The 16,972-nt window shown below is 45.8% G+C and overlaps 4 protein-coding genes and 4 non-coding genes across 9 annotated transcripts in view; 6 read left to right on the top strand and 2 right to left on the bottom strand.

Moving 5' to 3' along the window:
* Positions 1-164, bottom strand: part of PBRM1 (polybromo 1) — a 57,401-nt gene extending 57,237 nt beyond the window's left edge. The window contains exon 1 of one of the 2 annotated variants that reach the window (XM_065749397.1): positions 141-164. The gene's annotated coding sequence lies outside the window, so the exon portion shown is untranslated. The remainder of the gene's footprint in view (positions 1-140) is intronic. The other variant, XM_065749396.1, reaches the window with a different exon arrangement.
* Positions 165-302: 138 nt separating this feature from the next.
* GNL3 (G protein nucleolar 3) lies at positions 303-8,188 on the top strand. Its single transcript, XM_065749714.1, has 15 exons — positions 303-375; positions 475-533; positions 629-766; positions 927-1,040; positions 1,206-1,289; positions 2,116-2,251; positions 3,092-3,195; positions 4,150-4,285; positions 4,762-4,849; positions 5,215-5,398; positions 5,833-5,975; positions 6,609-6,745; positions 7,223-7,407; positions 7,713-7,794; positions 7,882-8,188. Exons 1-15 carry the CDS (start codon positions 363-365, stop codon positions 7,968-7,970), a joined length of 1,692 nt encoding a protein of 563 aa, XP_065605786.1. The 5' UTR covers positions 303-362; the 3' UTR covers positions 7,971-8,188.
* On the top strand, positions 2,307-2,382 carry LOC136057266 (small nucleolar RNA SNORD19). Its single transcript, XR_010623012.1, has one exon. It is a non-coding gene; the product is annotated as a small nucleolar RNA SNORD19 (small nucleolar RNA).
* On the top strand, positions 4,583-4,655 carry LOC136057259 (small nucleolar RNA SNORD19). The gene has a single exon (XR_010623005.1). It is a non-coding gene; the product is annotated as a small nucleolar RNA SNORD19 (small nucleolar RNA).
* Positions 5,064-5,141, top strand: LOC136057261 (small nucleolar RNA SNORD69). The gene has a single exon (XR_010623007.1). It is a non-coding gene; the product is annotated as a small nucleolar RNA SNORD69 (small nucleolar RNA).
* LOC136057260 (small nucleolar RNA SNORD19) lies at positions 5,682-5,754 on the top strand. The gene has a single exon (XR_010623006.1). It is a non-coding gene; the product is annotated as a small nucleolar RNA SNORD19 (small nucleolar RNA).
* Positions 8,189-9,277: 1,089 nt separating the features above from the next.
* On the bottom strand, positions 9,278-14,221 carry GLT8D1 (glycosyltransferase 8 domain containing 1). The gene is made up of 9 exons (XM_065749337.1): positions 14,105-14,221; positions 13,915-14,013; positions 13,031-13,247; positions 12,294-12,411; positions 11,707-11,791; positions 11,362-11,474; positions 11,024-11,190; positions 10,729-10,841; positions 9,278-10,097 (listed from the first exon to the last, which is right to left on the bottom strand). The coding sequence occupies exons 1-9, from the start codon at positions 14,118-14,120 to the stop codon at positions 9,907-9,909; spliced, it is 1,119 nt and encodes a 372-aa protein (XP_065605409.1). The 5' UTR covers positions 14,121-14,221; the 3' UTR covers positions 9,278-9,906.
* A 569-nt stretch (positions 14,222-14,790) lies between these two features.
* On the top strand, positions 14,791-15,913 carry SPCS1 (signal peptidase complex subunit 1). The gene is made up of 4 exons (XM_065749715.1): positions 14,791-14,832; positions 14,907-14,966; positions 15,274-15,360; positions 15,725-15,913. Exons 1-4 carry the CDS (start codon positions 14,797-14,799, stop codon positions 15,851-15,853), a joined length of 312 nt encoding a protein of 103 aa, XP_065605787.1. The 5' UTR covers positions 14,791-14,796; the 3' UTR covers positions 15,854-15,913.
* Positions 15,914-16,972: the final 1,059 nt, after the last annotated feature.

Raw genomic sequence — 16,972 nt, forward strand, 5'->3', positions numbered from 1 at the left:
GAGAGCGGCGGGGAAGGCCTCCGGGAGGGGTGGGGGTGGGGAAAAGCGGCCCCGCGGCCTGCCCCGCGCCGCCACACAAAGGGAGGCGGGGACCTCCCGACCCCGCTCCGCCACCCAGCCCGCCGCGCCGCACCGCTCACCCCTCCGCCGCTGCCGCTCCGCGCCGCTCCTCGACGCCCGCCGCGGCCTTCCACCCCGCACCGCCGCTCCGCGCCGCCGCCGAGCCCGCCCGGCCGCCAAGCGCGCCCGGCTCACGCGACACCTCCGCGAGGAAGCGCCGCCTCGCTTTACGGCAGCGCCCGCCAGCGGGAGGAAGCGGCAGGCGGGTGGGCGGGAAGCTTCGCGCGCGTGGCGGCGGCGCCATGAAGCGGCCGAGTGAGCGGCGCGGGGCGCGGCGTGGGGAGGACGGGGGCGGCGGCGGCGGCGGCGGCGGCGGCTGAGCGGGGACTGACGGGCGCTGTGCTGTCTTTGCAGAGCTGAGGAAGGCGAGCAAGCGGCTGACGTGCCACAAGCGGTACAAGATCCAGAAGAAGGTGAGGCCTGGCCGGGGGGGGAGGAACTCGCAGCCGCGCGGCGCTGTCCTGCCCGGGCACGGCACCTCTGCCCGCGTTCCCGTTTGTTCCCTCAGATCCGGGAGCATCACCGCAAGGTCCGGAGGGAAGCCAAGAAGCGCGGCCGTAAGAAGCCTCGCAAGGACCCCGGCGTTCCCGGTGCGGCGCCGTTCAAGGAGGCGCTGCTGCGGGAGGCCGAGCTGAGGAAGCAGCGGGTAATGGCGGCGGGACCGCGCGCGTGTGTATGTGTGTGTGTGCCCCGCTGAGCGCCCCGGCAGCAATTCGTGGGAATCTGTAAACGCGGGGAGAAGGGTGGTGCCCCTTGCAGCCTTCACGTGTGTTTTACCTGCCTCGGCCCTTGTTTGTTGCCATCAGCTCGAAGAACTGAAGCGACAGCAGAAGCTTGCCAGACAGAAAGAACTCGAAAAAAGGCGGAAGCTCGATGCCAAGAGAAGTGCAGCTGCTGACCAGGAACAAACTGAGGGAAAGGTCAGTGCCCGGTGTGACTTATTATCTGGAGCTTGAGGAAGCAAAGAACTCATCGTGAAATTACATCTCTGCAAGTCTCGTTAGGTTTTTGGACTGTATGCTCACATAAATACAATACGGTAATTCTCAGTTAAATCATTTGTTTTCTTCTTTGTTTGCATGCAGGAATCATCTGGCAAAACTGAAGCAAAGACCAAGAAGGCATTGGATAAAAACACTAAGAAATCACCTCACAGTGAGCTTGAGAAAGTAAGAAGCTTCAGCTACTTTTATGTAATTTGATGAGAGACAATGAAACGTCTTTGAATCGTAGAGTGGCTTGGGTTGGAAGAGACCCCAGGGATCATGAGTTTCCAACCCTCCTGCCACAGGCAGGGCTACCAGCCTCCAAATCCTGCACTAGAGCAGGTTGCTCAGAGCTCCACCCAAACTGATCTTAAACATCTCCAGGGACAGAGCGTCCATAGCCTCTCTGGACAGCCTGTTCCAGCATGTCACTGCTTTGTGAAGAACTTCTCCCTGACATTCAGTCTAAACCTTCCCTTCTTGAGCTTCAAAGCATTCCCCCTTGACCTATCACTTTCTACCTGAGTAAAAACTTGATTCCTCTTCTTTTTATAATCCCCTTGTTATTTTCCTTCCTGCATTACTGTACAACAACTAGGGAGTGTAAAGGTTTCTTGTGATAAGCTTCAGCATTGAAGTAAGTGATATTACTGCAGAAACCACAAGGGTTTCAATATTTTCTGGTGCTGACTACTACTTAGCACTTTGAGGCATTACACTTTTACGGCCAATGTCAGTACAAAGCAACCAGTCAGAGAGCTCTTTGAGTTACAAGTTATTCCTGACCAAAGATTTCTTGACTTCAGAAAGCTGAAGCAGTTTTCTCCTAGTTTGCCTTTCAGAAGGTAGGAGCTCAAACAAAGAGCCTTAAGAAGCCTCACCAGCCAAACATTCTGTGAAATTCAGTACTCACTGTTGTTGGCTACAGCTTAGCTATCATGGAGTTACCAAATTGTTTGCCGTCTCTTATTTGAGAGTGTATTTTTTGTTGTTGTGTTTTCTTATGTAGGTGATTGAGGCCTCAGATGTGGTTCTGGAGGTTTTAGATGCTAGAGACCCAATGGGTTGTCGGTGTCCCCAGCTGGAGCAAGCCATTACTTGCTCTGGAGGAAGAAAAAAGCTATTGTTGGTTCTGAACAAAATTGGTAAGAAACAGGTTTTCTTGAAGTCACTTAGTCACTGGGTGGTTCTTTGGTAAGTGAGCTGTGAAGAAATATTTAAAGGAATCTGAGATTCTTCTGAAGTTGTAAGATCCAACTCTGAGCTCATTCTTCCTGCCTTTTAGTCTAGATTACTAAGAAAACGCTGAGAAAGGTAGTTGCATATTCTTCTGTAGTAACTTCTGAAGCCAGTGTCAGCTAAACTTGGCAGGAGTTTCTGTGAGTATAGATGAAGTAGGCAAAGGTGGTGCTAGTACCCACTAAGATGAGGTAAGCATCAGCAAATCAGCACAATACTTGTCTTTGAAATTTGGCTTCTGTTGCTACATGAAGGAAGCCATGTAAAAGCAGATGAGACCAGCTAGGAAAACTGGTAATTAGAGGCTTATGTGTCGTGCAAAAAGAAGGAAATACGAAGTGACAGAGCAATTGGAACTTTGTATTAGAGTAGCCTTTGCTGGGATGATGGGGTAGCCCTTCACATACGTCACCCTTTGTACTGTGCAGTCTCCTCACAAGACTCCAGCACCGAAAATCTGACACAGTCTGAAAATGTAATTGTGGTATGTTCTGCTTGAGGCAGAAAATAAACACTAAAACCTGCAGCTATGGGTGGCTTTGGGGAGCTCAAATAATATTTTAGTAGAAGTGTGCATAAAAATAAATACAAAAATTGGAGTTTTCAGCCAAACATTATTTTTCATAAAGAAATGTACTAAAGGAACAAAGTGATTTCTATTAGATTATTAGATTTTCCTCTTAGATTTCTCCAGATGGCAGTGTGTAACATTCACGACAGTGAGAAGGCTGTGCTCCTTTTTGCAGATTTAGTGCCAAAGGAGAACTTAGAGAAGTGGTTGAATTATTTGAAGAAGGAATTTCCAACAGTTGCTTTTAAATCGGCAACGCTGCTGAAGGACAGGAACATGGTAAGAGTACTGTGTGCTGTTTCAGATAACTGAATCATCCATGTTTGTAGTTGTCTGTTGAAACATGTTGAAAAGTGGGAACTCCCGTTCTTTAAAATTCCTTTTTCCCACATTTGATTATACTGCTGTGAGTGATGGATATTCCATTGCACACTGAACTTTGTAATACAGTTGGGGAATATTTGCTGTTGAAATACATATTGTTTTGTGCATGGGATGCTGAACTGGAGATTAAAAGTGAACTTTTTTTACTGTAAGCAAACTAAGGGGAGGAAGAAAAGGATTTTTTATCTGTACAGTGTGGTTGCACATCTGAGCTGCTTTGTAGGCAAACTGATGCAGGTTGTACTGCATTTATTTTGACTTCATTACTAAAGGCAGCAGCTGCTGTTATTTCATGAAGGATTGTCAGTGAGTGAAGCTTCCTGGGTTCTGGTCTCAGCTCTATAAAGATGCTGGCTTGAGACTGTGTGTATTGATACATCGTGATTCACCTGTCCCAACCCTGTGTACATTGTAGTTAGAGCTTTGTGTAAAATGGCAGAAACGTAGAGAGAGCAGCTGTAAGATTATTAAAAAAAAAAACTAACAACAGTTTAAACAGTTCATTGACTGAATGCAGATTAAAGGACTCACCTTGTGAGTGTATGCAATTACTTTCTGGTCACACAGCTAATCTGCAGCACAGACAGAACTGAAAGAATAGGCCCTGTAGGTTAGTTCACATCTCTTCTAGTGTTTGATGGCTACTTTTTTGTTTGTTTGTTTTTGCCCATCATTAAACTGTTAGATTCATCTTCTCCAAATTTTTATTGAACTAAATCCATCTGCTTAGAAGAAGGACACAGTTACTGTATTACTATCAGCTAATGAAGCACAGAAGTTGGAAGTGCTACAGTAGATGAATAAATGTAAGAATGTGCATGTTTTGTTTTTTCTTATTGAATCCTGTAGCCGGAGACTTTCTCAAGAAAAAGGGCACGTATTGATTTATCAAGACATACTGAAAGTTTTGGAAGTGAATGCCTTGTGAAACTTCTTCAGGAATATGGCAGGACTCAAAACAAAGCCATTCAGGTTGGGTTAGTAGGTAAGAGTTTATAGAGATGGTAGAAGTTTCCTTTTCTTCTCATTAAAGCTCTGGTATCCTGCATAGAACAACAAACACATGACTGGCTTCTGGGCCTTCTAGACAGTTCTCACTTTCATCTGAGACTAATAGCATCTCAACTGGTAGTGATCTGTCTTGTACTTTGATGCAGAGCATTTGTGACCTGTGGAATGCATGTTTTCTGAGGCCTTAACTGATAAAGCAGTTTTAGGTTATGTATTGCACAGGCCCTTCCTCCCTTCTGGTGAGGTTTGTGGTCTTTTCTATTGCAAGTGTGAGAAATGAGGATAAAGACTTTGTCTTAATTCTTTATGAAGACTTCAGATCCAACTCTGATCTCACATGTAAGATGTATGTTACCAAAAACATGTGATCAGTTGTTTTATAAGCTGAGTTTTTTTTTTATGAGGAGTTTTGTGCTTTTTGTTTGTTTGTTTGTTTTTTCTTCTTTTCAGGTTTTCCTAATGTGGGGAAGAGCAGCATAATCAATAGTATTAAAAAGGATCGTGTTTGCGATGTGGGGCCAGCCAGAGGGGTCACCAAGTAAGCCAAGTTTTAACAGCTGTTTGTGTTCTGATTGCCTTGGGTTGGTTGTGTACAATTTCTATGCATGAGGAGCAGTCAGAGTATGCCCAAGTTCAGTTGTAAATGCATATTTCAGTTTGTGCTGTTCAGAGCAGTATCCCATCCTGGCAAGTCGCCGTAAGAGAATACAGTGCATAGACTTGCTCTTACTGTGCGTTTAGATTTCTGTCCCAACACAAAGCACGTGATGAGAAAGCACTGAAACTGACTCCGTATGAAGTGCATTCAATCCAATGCTGAGCTTTGTGGCTTTCTTCCCTCACTGTTACTGGTCCTTTGCTGTTTGAGCTACTTTCAGATGTGGCCTGTTTCTCTCTGATCAGGTCCATGCAAGTTGTGCGTATTGATAAACAGATGCGGATTTTAGACAGTCCAAGCATAGTTGCAGATCCTACCAACAGTGCTGTGACTCTGGCCCTGAGAAGTATCATACACATTGGAGAATCGTGCTCAGTGAACGTGGTTAAAGTAGTGGATGCCTTTCTGAGTCTCTGTAATAAGCAGCAGGTAAGTTCCATCATCATTCTTTCACAGCATTCAACTCCTCTCTGTCTTTGTGAGGCCAATAACAGAAGTTCGTTTAACTTTGGATAGTTCCTCTGCACTGCTTTCTCCTTAACCATACTTTGGCTAGTGAATCCATTGTTATCTTTAACCCTTGTATGTGGAAGATGGTTGCAGCGTACCAGGGTGTTGTCACTAGCTTTTTTTCCTCATTGAGTTCACTGATTTAAGATAAAAGTCCATCAACAAACCACCTGCTTGTATCACCAGCTAATAATGTAAGAGTGAAAAATGAAGATATTTTCATTGCTTCTTATTACAGTGAAGACTTCAGATCCAACTCTGATTTCACTCTAGTTTCAAGTATATTTGTATAAGCCTGATCCCCTTCCAGTTCTGTGATAACTGGTTCCCTCCACTATTTTCTTTTCCAACAGGTAATGATCTTCTACAGTATCCCAGATTTCAAGAACGCTGAAGAATTTTTAAGTTTACTTGCTCAGAAGAGGGGTATGCTAAAAAAAGGTGGTGTTCCCGACATAGAGAACATGGCTAAGTTACTACTTTGTGACTGGACTGGGTATGTTAATGTTTAATGTTCTGTACTGCTGACCTTTTTTATTTTAATGTTGTTACATCTGCTGCGACTGCACAGCAGAAGCACTGAGTCCTGAGAGCTGCTTCCAGAAAGAAGGGGCTGGTTTTGTTTTTATTTTGGGCAGTCAAGCTGGATTGGCAACAGGGGACACCAGCAAGGATAATACTATAATATATACAGAGAGCTTAAAAGCAAATGACATGAAATTCTGTAGCCAGTTAGCTGACCCCTGCTGTAAGCTTGTTAGGGAAATTTGCCCTGATCTCAGATAGATAGCATTCCTGAAGTGCTCTCTTCCAACAAGAAGGAGCCTCGCAGCAGTTTTTATGGAACCTGTAGTGATTCCTGTGTTCTGCTGAGCATGGGATGAATTAATTCAGAATCAGTGACGAATGGGGTGTGAATATTTCACTTGCTGAAGTAGTTCAGGTGCTTAGAGTAGGCTATCTGTTTAATTCTATTACTGACAGCTTCAGAGTCCAATTTAAACAGTCATTTAACTGCTGCTAAACAAATAACATTGAATGAGTGGTTCCGTTGAGGAGTTGGAAAGGTATGGGCTCTGGGTTTTATCCTTAAATATAGTGATTAAACTGTTACCATTTGTTTTTGCAGAGCTAAAATAAGCTACCACTCAGAGCCACCAGCATCTCAGATCCTGCCGCCATACCTGACGGAAGACAAAATAGCTGAAATGCAGACAGGCTTTAATTTAAAGAAGCTGGAAGAAGGAAACAGCAGCACAGTTCAAGGTATTGTGCTGCTGCCACTGCGAGCTGCTGTAGCAGTTTTAGTGGGAGACCATGAGTGGGAGCTGTCCTGGGGTTTGTATGACAGCTTTGTCAATAAGCAGCAGACACAAACCTTCAGAGAATGTAATGGATTCTGATGCAACAGAACAGTGGACTTGGGGGCTGTGCTGTCTTTTAAACAAATTACCTCTGCTAGATTACCCCAGTAGTTTTCAGTTTCTGCTCATCTGATTTAACCTCTCTAAATAGCTAGTGCTTATGGGCCCTTTCATGTTCTTACGCTCCCCCATTTCCTAGTTAGACCAACAAAGTGCATTTCTATTCATACAGTCTTACACTCAGGACCTGGTCATGCTAGCAGTCTTTCTGTACTCACTTTTTCCTCCTGCTTATGTGGGAAGGGGAACCTTTTAATGGGTAGACACTGTATTTTGTGCTATAAGTGATGTAACAGACAACTTCGTATATATTTCCCAGCTTTAAAGTACCCCAGTCCAGCAAGCAGCATTGTTTTCCAATCAGCTGGCATGACTAATGGGAAAATAGTGAAAAATAAGGTGGTAGAAGAAGAATCAGAGTGGGAGGACTTGGAAACAACCGAGGAGGACTTCATGGAAACTGATGATGATCAAGATAGTACAGAAGAGAATGATGTCAAAGAGGTAAGCCAGGGTTTCATCTGTTTTCTGCCTGCGTGGGCCCTGACATCAAGTAGCCAGTTAGTGTCCTGCTATAAACAGAACGTGCAGGTGCTGCAGAGCCACCTGGAGCGATCACAAAGCCTTTCCCCTAGAAATGGAAGGTAAGCATTTTGCTGTTCGTTTTATCTATGTCACGTGGTGCGTTCCTGACCAGCAGCTATACACAGGGACAGCCACACTACCATCAGTGTCTGTATTTCATTTACATGGGAAGTCTCATTAGCGATGTCTGAGTGAACTCACTTCTGACCTCCAATCCATCGTAGGAAGGCAGAGCTCAGATGACTGGGAAAGCTGAGCTTGGAATGGGACAAACAGGACAAGCACATTCAGAGGATGAGATTGCAGGTCAGTGTAAAACCCATGGCACGAGCATAACCCCTGGTACTCTGGTATTTGCACTGATTTCACTAACGATCCCTTTGCTTTTGTCAGAAAGAGGACTTGACAGTTCACTGCCGCTCAGCTTAGACAAGACAGCAGCTGAAGATGATACTTATGATTTTACTACAGACTACGTGTAATGAGATACACGAAGAGATGGCTTGGAGACTGCTTCTGGCTTTCAGAACAGATTTCTGTTAGAGGAGGTGGAGGAATGCTATATACAATAGCTGCTGGGAAGGTTGCAGTTATGTGTATAACACTGTCCCTCTCAATGGTTCCAGCTTTTGTACAGTTGTAGGAAGTTAAAGTTCTTTATGTTAAATCCTGTTTAAAATGAAATTTTCAAGTTGTTTGTCTGTAAAAAAAAAAAAAAAAAAAAAAAATTACATAGTTTTACTCTGTTTTGTGCCTTAAAATTTTTTCAAAATTATTAACTCTGGGGTATTTTCTTTAAAAAATAATGGTAAATATTTAGTTCTGGCAATTTTTATCCTCCCTTCTTAATAGGCAAACTTTTTCCTTCAGGGTTGCAGAGGCTGCAGCTCTAGAACAGTGCCTTATGGCTGCAAGTTCTCAGTGTTTGTCAAAGCTGTCAGCTTTTCAGAGGTGAAGACTGGTTAAAACTTGCTGCGTGGTTTGGCTGGCTGCAGCATTTCATCTAAGCATGGCTTCACAGGTTCAGTAGCTTCACTGGGAGAAATTAACTGGGCACGTGGTAGCAGCAACTTGTCTTCACTGAGGTGGAAGTGAACAAGTGATGGTAATGCAGTAATTGGTAACTAAAGATGTGTTTGTGCAGATTGGAACTACCATCACCCCACCTCTGAGGCACAGAGCTTTTGTTTAATGGCACAGCTCAGTAACAAACCTGAAATCAGCATCCATGGCAGAATAACTGCATGCAGTGAGAGGAAAAGCTGCAACTCCTTTCCAATTAGGAAGTACTGAAATCATACTGCTACACAGAAGCGAGTGCTTAAGCTCCCAGATGATGTTTCTCAGACCACAAAACACTGTGCCAGTCCATTTATAACCATCTTGACATCTTGTTCACAAGTGTTATTGCTGAATAGAAACAAGAACTTGAGTTCAGCATGCATTAAATGGAACAGCAGGAACAATAGCTGGTGGACAGCCACCTGCAGCAGGCTCTTGCTTGAGGAATTCAAAGCATCAGACCAGGAAGGGCACAGAGGGAGAAGCTTCCAGGGCAGAGAGAACTACAAGGACCTTGTGAACAACACTGACCTATGTTTCATGGAGCCTGATCCCAGAAATAAATAATTACTTCCTAAAAATACACTAAGAGATGGCTTTCCCCAAAATGAGATCCATTGACTTTGACTTCAATTAGTATTTAGTGTGTCTTAAGTAAAAACAAAATAGCAGAGCAAGCCATGAACTGTACTGCCATTTACCAGAGGTTAGAGTCAAAAACACAACATTAGCTTTTATTTTTTTAATGCGTTTTTTCTGCTAGTTTACAGAAAATGTTGTATACACTTGCAGTTAAAACCACTTTGCATAGTCAAATAACACTTGAACAATTCTTCAAAAGTCAAGGTTCAATTCTGCAGAATTGTGCTAGAAGGGCCAACACAGAAATGGCTGGGAGCAGTTTTCATGCAAGAAAGGACTGCAGATGAAACTATTCCACAGGATAAGAAAACAATGGAACAAACTCCTGTTTTCAGTACAGTGCGTTCCTGTGTGACACCTGCACAGAAGCTCCAGCTGAAGTTCTGTCTTGTTTCTGGAACTGTTTATAACTGACAAAACAGTTTCCCCATAAAGATGGACAGTAAAGAGCAGAAGAACACACAACACAGAGATGCCCGAATGGAAGTGCTGGAGTGCAGAGGCACCCGGCACTCCCTCCTGGAGCACCACCTCCAGTCACACAAGTGAAGTGGGTCTCCTTTGGAGCTGTGCAGCTGCACCACTACACCTGAGTAAGTGCATCTCCGCGTGCTCCAGGAGGCAAGGGCTGTTCTATGGTACAAAATGACTAAAAAATGTTTCTTGGCTCCACAAGTGTCCTGAGAAAATTCTGACAGTTATTGAAACGGACTCTTACTTTGCTTCGTAGGCTTCTGGGTGTCTTCGGATCAGGCTGAACTTGCCTGTAGGATCAGGCACGTACCACTTCTCCCACACTTCAGCGTATGAAGCCGTTCTTCCCCATGGTTTGAAATGTCCATTCCAATGAAGCAGCTTGGCAGCTTTCACAAACTGAGGAGAATATCTTTTTCCAGCATTAGACCCTTTCATTGAGAAAGAAGCATTAGTGCCTGAAATAAAGGCAGCAGAAAAACGAGCATGCCATTTTTCAACTTGAAAACTAAGATTCAGAATCAGGAAATCTTTGTTGTTTATGACAGGGCCCTGATACAGGAGGCAAAAATCAGCAAGTTAGAAAACGATTAGCATGCAACTTGGACAAGGACACTTCAATCTGCCTTGGCATGTACTTAAATGAATTGCTTTAACTTCCAAGTTATTTCAAACCCTTTTAATGCCCAGGTGTATTCAGCAGCCCACATATTACTCATTTGAAACAGAAAGACCTCTCCCAATTGTATGGTTTTACCAGGGGCAGAACAGAGATGAAAGCCTCTTAACACTCTTAGAGGAGGCACCTAGGATCCCTTCAGGTGTAATACATATGTGGAAATACTGCTTCCAATAAAAAGGAAAAAAGAATTCAAGAACTGAAATGAAGAGCAACCTGCCTAACAGCTCAAAGAGGAACACAAACGATTAAGCCCACAAAATGCAAGAACAACATAAGGTGGTGCTTCTTAAAGCACGGGGAAAGAAAAATCTATTTACTGTATCATCAACTAATGGAGGAACACACGGGCGTGCCAAGCGTCACCACCACTTCATACATACCGAGGTGTCGCACGTTCCACAGGGGATTGATGCTGGAATGCTGCTTGTAAAACACAATCAGCAATGGAGGTGTTGTGATGCTGCCAGCCAGAGTCCTGCTGTAAAGTTCCTCTCTGGAAGAGAAAAGGGAAAGAAGTTGGGAAAGGATCCTTGCCTGGCCCTCCGTCAGTTGACTTTCACGTTGCACCTTCATGACAGGAATCCACTGATAAATACACAGCTCACTTAACTGTTAAATGCCATCACCATAACACAGTCCCTGACCTGCACTCAACCCCATCTCAGGGCTACTTACGCTACATTAAGTGCCATCCACTTCTCTAACTGCTTAGTGATGTTCTGTAACTTCCATTCTGTCAGATTAGCAACAAAAACTCCTGGATTGAAAGAGCACGTGTTGGCCTTCATCGCAAGCTTTCGGATGGTTTCCTTCTTGAAATCTAGAAACCCAATGTAATTGTACTGAAAAAGAAAGAGTAGAAATTAGCTAAGCTATGTGCTTCGGGTGGGTACAGTCCCACCTTCAAGTTCACTGCATTTGGAATTCAGATTTCAAGAATACCAAAGCCAAGTGCCTTTCTCCAAAGCCCAGAGTCTGCAGTATTGTTACGACTGAGTCAGAATAGAACCAACCTGATTCCCTGCTCCACGGACAGCAACCTTATTAGTGGTAGAGTCACAATCATCTGAAAACGCAGCTGCATGTCCAGGTTTCAAGGGAGTATTGTAAAGTTCAAGGATGTCATCTGAAAAATGAAAATTGGTGTAGAAAAGTTAGATGGAATCCTGGTTAAGCTCCAAGTGAGTTTTTGCTCAGTCCATCACCACAGCAGATAAAAACATGCAGTTTAATCCATTTGTATGTATAAAGTTTTTGCATCCTTCCTTGAAGCAAAACTGCTTGGCTGTTGTCAGAGGTGGCATACTGAACCCAGCCTTTACTACGGGCAAAAACCGTAGGAAGAAAATGTCCCTTACCTTGCACTATTACATCATCATCCACATAGATGGCCTTCTCTGCATGAGGTACCAAACTGGGCAAATAGAACCTTGCAAAGGTTAACTGTGAATGAATGACAAAGAATTTCATGGAAAATGGTTCAAATAAATGTGACATTAATGCTCCAGGCATTTATCTATAGCAGTGGTGTGCATAACGACTTCTATCCAGGAAGCAAACAAGATGGCAATATCTTAGAAATTATTTTAAATGGGGAAGTTCCATCAATTCCTGGTTTTCCAATAAAGTAACTTTTAAAATGGTTTCTATTAGAATTTCTTATCTCCTTAAATGTATCTGTAGCATCTCAGAGGTTCTGGCATGCATAATGTGCAACTAGCTGTGTTCTGCTGGAAATATCAGTAAAAAAGATACCAGGATTGCATGTGTAGATATTCAAAAACAGTTTGTACTGTCTGAAAAAATTCTTACTGAAATTTAGAAACTTAATTACATATTTATTTTGGTTTTGAACACTAGTTGAGTCCTAAAGCCAGTGGAGACTAAAATCAAAGTGTATCATCACTAACTAGTAAGTGTAAAAGGTAATCAGCATCATCCTTACTGGCTTTATGCTGTCTGCCTTTTGAGGATCCACTTGCACCTTCCCTTCTAAGACATGAGGGTCAAAATTCAAGATTTGGTATCTCAGATTTTTCAGAGCACTGTTTCTTAGCCACAGTCTGCAAACAGAATATTACAAACTTTATTAAATGAGAAAACAGTGAAACAACAAATAACAGATCCAATAAAAAAGATCTTGATCAGGCTGCTCATTCCTCTACCCAACAAGCTCAGCAGTAGCTGCATCGCATTCCAGGGGTGTCCCATGTGTGCAAAGGCACGCCCACTACCAGCAAACTCAGTGGCTGTGACACCAGAGGTACCAGACTGCTTACTCTGTTAGAAATACATCATTCTGTTACTACAGGTGCTTCAAGAAATAAAATAAAGATCTGTATGAACAGAGCTATGTGAGAATGAAGAGATTAAAAAGGGAGAGAATTTGATTGCAAGCATTTAAATTGCTCAGGTGAGATGCAGGAAGCAACTTTAACAACCCCTCCACTGACACGCTACAGCCTCCCTGGCTGGATGTCTCTTTTCCACCCCTGAAACAATACCAGAAGGAACGACTGGTACTTCCCACAGCAGCCTTGCCACAAAAATGGAGTAAGGAGCAGCAGACAGGACAGCAAGCAGTAAAGGAGAGCAGTATCAGGCAAATTCAGCTCTTCCTCTTTTCAAAGATACTTCAGTTTTACAGGACTGTGGGAAGCTAACGAAAAAAAGAATCATTACCTCAAGTGGTCCACAGTATCATTCAAAGTGACAATATAGAAAACCACATTGGATCTGGTGTTATGGTAAATGCTGTTCATGGCTGCAATTGCACCTCCGAGCCTCTCATCTGATGCTGCAATGACCACAGAAATCTCCTTATCGTTCCTTTCATCTGTCAGCCTCTGGGGAGCAGCAGGTATGAAGTCTATAGGCTGAAGTCCTAATGGATTAGAATCTGTGGAGAACAAATGGCATCACGTGCTTGCTTTACGTAAGTGAAACACAAGAATCATTCCCATGCTAAAATCCCCAGTGCCTAGACATCTGACATGAGACAGCAGCCCAGCACCAGGCATGTACATGACAGGCGCCTCTGCTGAGAATCCAGGCTGTTAACATATTCAGAAACGCCCCCTTGCAAATGCACTAAATGCATGTAACTGCCTTAAGCACTTGCACACAGCACAGCAAGGTACTGTGTGGCAGCTGCAGCTCCAGCACACTCCACTCCCTGCGTCCCATCTGTCACACCTATCAGCACCCTCGTTCCTCTCTCCTGTTACTCCAACCGCTTCCCAGTCACACTGACCTTCCTCCTCCTACTTGTGTTTCTCCTTAGATAGAAACTAATGGAAAAGCAAATTCTAAACGACTACCACTGCTGCAAGACTCTTCCGCCTGACTACCGAAGCATCGTGCACAGTCCACTTTTATTCCAGGCACCGCAGACCCCACTGCCTAAGCGGAAGCAGCAAGGATTTGTACTCATAGTGCAGACATGAAAAGAGGCCGGCGGCTGAAATTCAGAAACGTAGCATCACCTAGAAGAGCTTCCCCCTAAGCGGGCTTACGGTGACGCGTCCGTTCCCCTGGAGGAACGCGGCAAGCAGGGCTGCACGCACCTGTCAGCTCGCGCTTCAGGAGGTCGCTGAGGCCCAGGAAGTTGTGGTGCAGAACGAGCAGAAAGATAACGACGGCCGCCACGAGGATGGAGATGTTCACTGAGGATTCAAAGCACAAAGACGATTGAAATGGGCGGAGAGGGGCTCGGAGGCGCGGGCAAAGCGCCCGGGGCGCCGGAGCGGAGCTCACCTTTCCGCAGGGTCATCGCGGCACGGTCCTGAGCACCCGCGGGGCCCGCACCGCCCCGAGCGGGACCGCGGAACGACGCCGGACGTCGACCTCGGCTCTAACGCCGCCGCGCGGCTCCGCTCCTCCGCCAAGTGCCACCGGGGCAGCGAGGTGACCGCCGCGACCGCCTGCTGCCCCGCGGGCCGCACAGCCGCGCCGCGCCGCGCCCGCCCCGCTCGCACCGCCGCTGGCCGCGGTGACTCGGCCGGGCGGGGCCGCAGCTCCGGGATGGGACGGGGCCGCCCGCGGCCCGGCACTCAGCACCGCGTCCCCGCAGGCGGCTGCGCTGGGCAGCCCGCGCCCGCCGCTCGAAGGGCCCTCAGAGCGGCCGTAACCGCTGTCGCCGTGGAGATGGCGTCCGCGCCGCCGATGGAAGCGCGGGACGGCTCCGGCGAGCAGCCTCGAGCCGACGGCGGAGACCGCGCCGAGACCGCGGGAGCTGCTGTGCAGCTCGTTCGTTCGTTCGTTGCGGGCGCCGGGAGCTCCGAAACCGCCCCGAGCAGCTCCGGCTGCGGGGCTGAGGGGCGGGGCGAGGGGCGAGCCCTTCCGCCCGGCTGCGGCGGCGCACTACGCTGCCACTGCGCCTGCGTGCAACGGCCGCCATAGCGCCGGGTGCTGAGCGGGAGCGGCACGGCACGGCACGGCACGGCACCATGCTGGACGCGTTCCGCTCTATCCCCACGGAGATGGTAGGGCTGGGAGAGTCCCCGCGGCGGCTGCCCGGGCGGGGGACGCTCGCTGACCAAAAGTTTCCTTTCCGCAGGACTACAAGGGCCAGAAATTAGCGGAGCAGATTTTCCAAGGCATCATTCTCGTCTCTGCAGTGAGTACACGCGGTGATAACACGGGGTTTCCTTGGTTTGGTCTCTGATTTTAGAAGCTACTTTTTTTTTTTCCTCATTTCTGGGCCTGAGTGTTTGGAATTGTAGTTCCGTATTTATTTTTTGAACTCTGAAATTGCTCTGCAAGTTCACAGGCAAGGGTAGAAAGGTGACCCAGGTGTGCTTTGGAAAAAGACCACTGTGATTTCTTCTTAATGCCTCTCCACACCACCCAGTTTATTGCGGCTTCAGCAGCCTTTCTGTTTGCTTGAAATCAATCAAAATACCTTTATTTATTTATTTATTTAGATAATTGGCTTCATCTGCGGATACATCATTGAACAGTTTGCATGGACCATCTACATCGTTATGGCTGGTATTGCTTTATCCTGTTTGGTAAGCGTTTTCTTGTTTCTGGTTTGGAAACTATGCACTGTTTAACCCGAAGCAGCAGCTGAACGAGCGGGCTGCAAGCAGACAAATACTTGCCATGTAATTTAGGTAACAGTACGTGTTTGTACTTTCTTTGAGCGCAGAGCACATAGCCCTGAACTTGAACTTGCTTTACAACCTGTTCTTAGGATTTTAGAGAATGCTGCAGTTTCGCACTGCTGCCTTACATTGAATTACTCTTTAATTGCAGTTAAAGCCCAGCTGGTTCTTTCGGTACTAGAAAGGGCAGTGTGTTTCTCAGGGTAGTAGCTGTACACGTCTTTCACATCTGGATTTACACGTTTTCACTTTGTCCCTTCTCTCTAAGCTGACGCTTCCGCCGTGGCCCATGTACCGCCGCAACCCTCTGAGCTGGCTGCCTGTGCAGGAGTCGGGCACGGAGGATAAGAAGCCCGCAGACAGAAAGCCAAAGAGACATGCTAAAAACTCGAGTTAGATGCTTGTTTTGTTAGCAGTTAGCTTCCCTAAGTTTTAATGCGTTTTTCCTGGGAGATGCTTCTTGACTCGGTGTTGTAGGTTCCTTATTTAGTTTGTACACTGCCCTGAGTACAGCAATAGCTGCACAGAGCATGATGGCTCTGTACGGTCTGCATTCTGGGTGGAGTTTCAGTGAAGTCGTAGGAAAAGAGTGTAGAGTGATGAACTTCGGGCAGTTTGAGTTCACATTGTCCTTTAAAGCCTTTTAGCAAAAACAATCACTGCCTACAGTGAGATCAAGTGCAGTTAGGCTACTGCCATAAATGAGGAGACAGTATACCACTATGCTTCTTTGAAAATACTTCTAACCATGTGAAAACAAACTGCCAGCAGTGCCAGGTTTAACCAAGCTGTATGATGGTACACAAAGTACAGTTTTGGGAAGCTCTAAGAACTTGAAACTGATCTACAATATGAGACTAGTGACATTTTTGTTAAGAACATAGCATCCCATGAGAGTGGCACAGAAACTCCTTTTGTCTCAAAGATTGCTGTAAGATGTGAGGACGGCTAAAGGCATCTCTGCCTACACAGGGTGTCAGGAACAGGGAAGATGAGGGAACGTCTTGACGCCCGTCACGTTCAAGGCTACTCGCAAAATGCAGCAGCTCAGCCTCGTGTAGGAGCACTGGCTCTGCTGTAAGGGTGTTGGATATGCCCGCACTATGAGGGACCCAAGAACCAGACAGTGTACGTAAGGGCTCTGCAAAGAAGGCTTCTGCATTATTTTTCCTGCATTGTGTGTTCCTTTTGCCTACAATCACGAGAGAGAATCTGCACCTCCCATCCCTGCTGCCATCCGGACTCGTGGAAAATCAGGATGCTGTGGTGGCAGCTGTGTCTGCATTCCTATAAGCCTTTGTTTTTATTTTCTTTTTACTATTGCTTTCTTCATCCCCCTTTCCCATCTCCAGGCTTAGTCAACCAAGACTTTTATAAATAAACTGGTTGGGCAAATATTTGACTCCATTCTGATCTCACAACCTGTCTCACACCTATTAATTCATACAACCACAAAATCCTCAGAGGTGGAAGAGACCTTTAGATGCCATCTAATCAAACTCCTCTACAATGATCA

This window comes from Cyrtonyx montezumae, unplaced genomic scaffold, assembly GCF_038088225.1.
Source record: "Cyrtonyx montezumae isolate F1298 unplaced genomic scaffold, pur_monq_1.0 scaffold_6, whole genome shotgun sequence".
In the NCBI taxonomy this organism is placed as follows: domain Eukaryota; kingdom Metazoa; phylum Chordata; class Aves; order Galliformes; family Odontophoridae; genus Cyrtonyx; species Cyrtonyx montezumae.